The sequence below is a fragment of the Colobus angolensis genome, unplaced genomic scaffold, assembly GCF_000951035.1.
Source record: "Colobus angolensis palliatus isolate OR3802 unplaced genomic scaffold, Cang.pa_1.0 Scaffold89, whole genome shotgun sequence".
Lineage (NCBI taxonomy): Eukaryota > Metazoa > Chordata > Mammalia > Primates > Cercopithecidae > Colobus > Colobus angolensis.
In genome coordinates this window covers 1,350,103-1,353,459 of record NW_012122820.1, presented here as the reverse complement: position 1 = coordinate 1,353,459, position 3,357 = coordinate 1,350,103, and the positions used below count along the sequence as shown (strand labels likewise).

At 59.3% G+C, this 3,357-nt stretch overlaps 1 protein-coding gene across 1 annotated transcript in view; it reads right to left on the bottom strand.

The window, feature by feature from the left end:
• Positions 1-294: 294 nt before the first annotated feature.
• The window catches only part of NADK (NAD kinase), a 33,453-nt gene continuing 30,390 nt past the window's right edge, over positions 295-3,357 (bottom strand). The window contains 3 exon segments of the mRNA XM_011931089.1: positions 295-2,151; positions 2,655-2,737; positions 3,135-3,292. Of these exon segments, the coding sequence (XP_011786479.1) occupies positions 1,980-2,151; positions 2,655-2,737; positions 3,135-3,292 (413 nt within the window). The 3' untranslated portion in view covers positions 295-1,979.

The window sequence follows — 3,357 nt, the reverse complement described above, 5'->3', positions numbered from 1 at the left end:
CCCTGGTCTCAGTGGCTCTTCCAGAAGAAACACAGCCTGCCCGAGGCAACATCACCCCACGATTTTGAGTCCCTCTGTCTACCCCTCCTCCCGCCAGGGCAGTGCCCCCTTGCCCAGAAGAGGCAGCGGCACTCCCAGCCCCTGGGGCACCACACAGCCCCTGGGAGGACGCCCTGCCGGCCCCACACTCGGTGGATGGGCATTTCGGGGCCAGGATTTAACGGGGGTGACCCTGCCCGACCCCTCTGTGCTGGTTACAAGGCGTCAGAAGAAAGGTGTTATTAACCCAGCTTCTTTTTTACAAGTCTTATTTATTGAAAGGATCTGAAAATCGTAATAAGGCTTTCAATGACATTTAATAAATTTTCAAGAAATTAATATGAAACATTAAAATTTACGTCAAAAATCCAAAGTTTTCTAGAGCATTTCCGTCTCGTGCTGCTTTAGAGCTCAGTTCATACGTTTTTTCTTCAGATGAGCGGCTGGAATTCTGAACACTGCTGTCTTCCAGCCCTGACGCTGGGTGCTGGTCCCTCTCTCCTCCTAAGCCCATGGCTGGGCCTCCCCTGTGCCCAGGGCCACAGTGGACATAAAGCCAGGCCCGCTGCCCAGAATCACACTCGGGGTTTTTGGACGCTCAAGTCTGCTGATGTTGAGGTGCCCAGACGAGGGTGAGCAGGGAGACACATGCCTCGGAGAACGTGCCCAGGCTGGGCCGGGTGGCTGCGGGAAGCTCACCGGCGGCGGCGAATGTTTTGTGCCTTCTTTTTCTTATCAGTCTCCAGCAGATGAGGACAACTTCATGTGCAAAACTCAGAGCAGTTACTCAAAAAACAGACGCCCGGGCAGCAGTAACCAGAACACCAGGCTCTGACCACGGCCTCCACACACGTGTGCCCACGGAAGAGGCGTGTGCCGGGGTAGCAGCACCCACATGCGCCACAGCCGCCGGTGCCTTGCAGGCTGGAGACTCATGGCAGAGGCAGGAGGAGAATCAGTGTGTTGAGTCCCTCGCTGTGTTCATGTCAAAAATTCTCATTACAGTTGCAAGACAAAAGGGATCACGATCACTAGCCCCGGAAATCCCCATCTCCTGGACCATCAGGATCGCACTGAACAGAATGGTCCCTGAATGGTCCCCGAAGACAGCATCTTGCAGAACACAAATGTAAACATTTAATGGCAGACGACTCCCTTCCCCTTGAAATCTTCACAAAAGTGTGTACAAGAAAAGATGCACATAAGCACTTCAGAAACTTTAAAAGAATCTCTAAAAAGTATATACAGGATTTAAACCCCCTTCCTGGGAGCGGAAGCTACGTGAGGAATGTGTGGGTCGCCAGCGATGCCAGCCCCCTTCCCACTGAGGGTCCCAGACTCAGTGCTGGCCTCGAGCGGGGAGGGCCGGACAGCAGGGGACGCATCCAACCCTCCCCAGAAACTAAGCAGAACAAAACAACCTTGCCAGGCACCGGCAAGACCAGACTTTTCAACAGCGCCTCTGCCCGGGGTTTCCCTGCAGAAGTTTTAAGGAAAGAGGTGCAGGCCAAGGGGAAAAGCATCGCAGCTCAAGGAAGGTTTTCGGCTGAGACATTTATTTTCAACATTGAAGGACAGGTCGAGTCATTCCGACCCCTCTGAATTTCAATCGACTGATTTGTGGACAAATATCCTGGCATGGAATTATGGCAGCTGGAGGCTGTGCTCCAGGGACCCCCCACGGGGTCAGTGGGACAGAAGCACTCTCAGCCCATTGCTCACTGCTGCTTTAGAAAAGCAAAAAAAGTCAGACTTAAAATGTTAAAAAAAACAGCTGATCTGGACAAGGGCAGACCCAGGCTCTGACCCAGCTACAGGAAGGAAGTGGCCGTGCCATTGAGACAGAGGCGGTCACAGACACAGATTGGTCTGTCCCCAGAGGGCGCTTGGAGGGCAGAGAAGAAGACAGCAGAAGGATTGGGGCCTGGACAGGGCTCGACCTAGCCCTCCCCCTCCCCCTCCCCCTCCCCGTCCTCCTCCTCCTCCTCGAAGTGGGCTTGCTTCTTGCGGACGTTCCAGTGCAGGCACTGCGCGAGGCTCTCAAACCAGTCGCTCACGGGGTCCCGCACGCAGATGGAGGGGAGCGGGTAGCATGAGGTAGTGATGCTGATGCTGGGGCGGGAGAGCAGCCGCCTGAGCCAGGGCTTCCAGAAAGGCCCGCCCCAGCCAAGAACCCTCCCTCCCTCCCCGGGAATGGCTGGGACTCTTTTCCTGAGGGGCCAGGCAGCCCCTCCCTGAGGCACGCTTGAGGGGTGCCCCATGGGTGCTGGGACAGAGCCACCCCAAGTCCTGGAGGGAACGCTGCAGGGAACTGACAAGCTCTGCCCCGGGGCCCTCAGGGGTGAGGTCCCAGGAGGTGGGGGAGGGCAGGCCTCATGCAAGGGTGGGCAGCTGTGCGGGGGGGGCACCCTCAGGCGTCTGCTGGGGTCACGCACGTGCCACCGTATGTGACCTGCTGCCGCCGGCACGGGTGCCCTGTGACGCTCTAAGACCCGGGGACTCAGGCCCTGTAGTGCCCTAGGGGACAAGCTGTGTCTGCAGGCCAACCCCAAGAGGGCAGGCGCCGCCCGGGAGGAGGTTGGCAGGCAGTGCCCAGCCCGGCCTGCAGCCCACACCTGTCTCCGTGGCGGATCTCTTGTCTCTTCCGTCCATCGAAGGACACCCACGCTGTGTTCCTTGCTTCAGGTGACAGCATGATCTGAGGGTCAAGCAGGGAGAGGGGTGGGCCCCCCGCTGTGGGGAGGACACTTCCAGGCACCCACCCCCGAGTGCTCGCCAGAGGCCGAAGGTTGGGCAGCTCTGACCCTGCCTTGCGGACGGTGGAGTGCGCATCTTACAGGCACTGGCCCAGCTCAGCACCGCCAGAGACCAACAACGGCGGGAAGCCCCGCAGACCCGGGCCCCGGGCACCTGGGTGGACAGATCTCGGGCACCAGCAAGGCAGGCTTGCATCTGAGGGCACAGACGGCCCTAGGATGGTGAGGCCACGTCTGAGGCTGGAGCCAGCACGGCAGAGCCGAGCGCTAGGTCCGGGCTTTGTGCTGCACGGGGTCAAATGACTCACAAACCGGAAAAGGAGCGTCGTTGGCTCTGACCTTCAGCTCGACCCCTGCGGGGACCACGATGGGCCGGAAGGACAGCGAGTGGGGGCAGATGGGCGTGATCATGATGGCCGGCACGTTGGGGTGGATCATGGAGGCCCCGGCCGCGGCCGCATACGCCGTGCTGCCCGTCGGGGTGGACACGATCACTCCTGACAGGGACAGGCGCAGGCGTCACTCCCGCCCGAGGGACGCTCAGGGCCCCAGGACAGCGCTG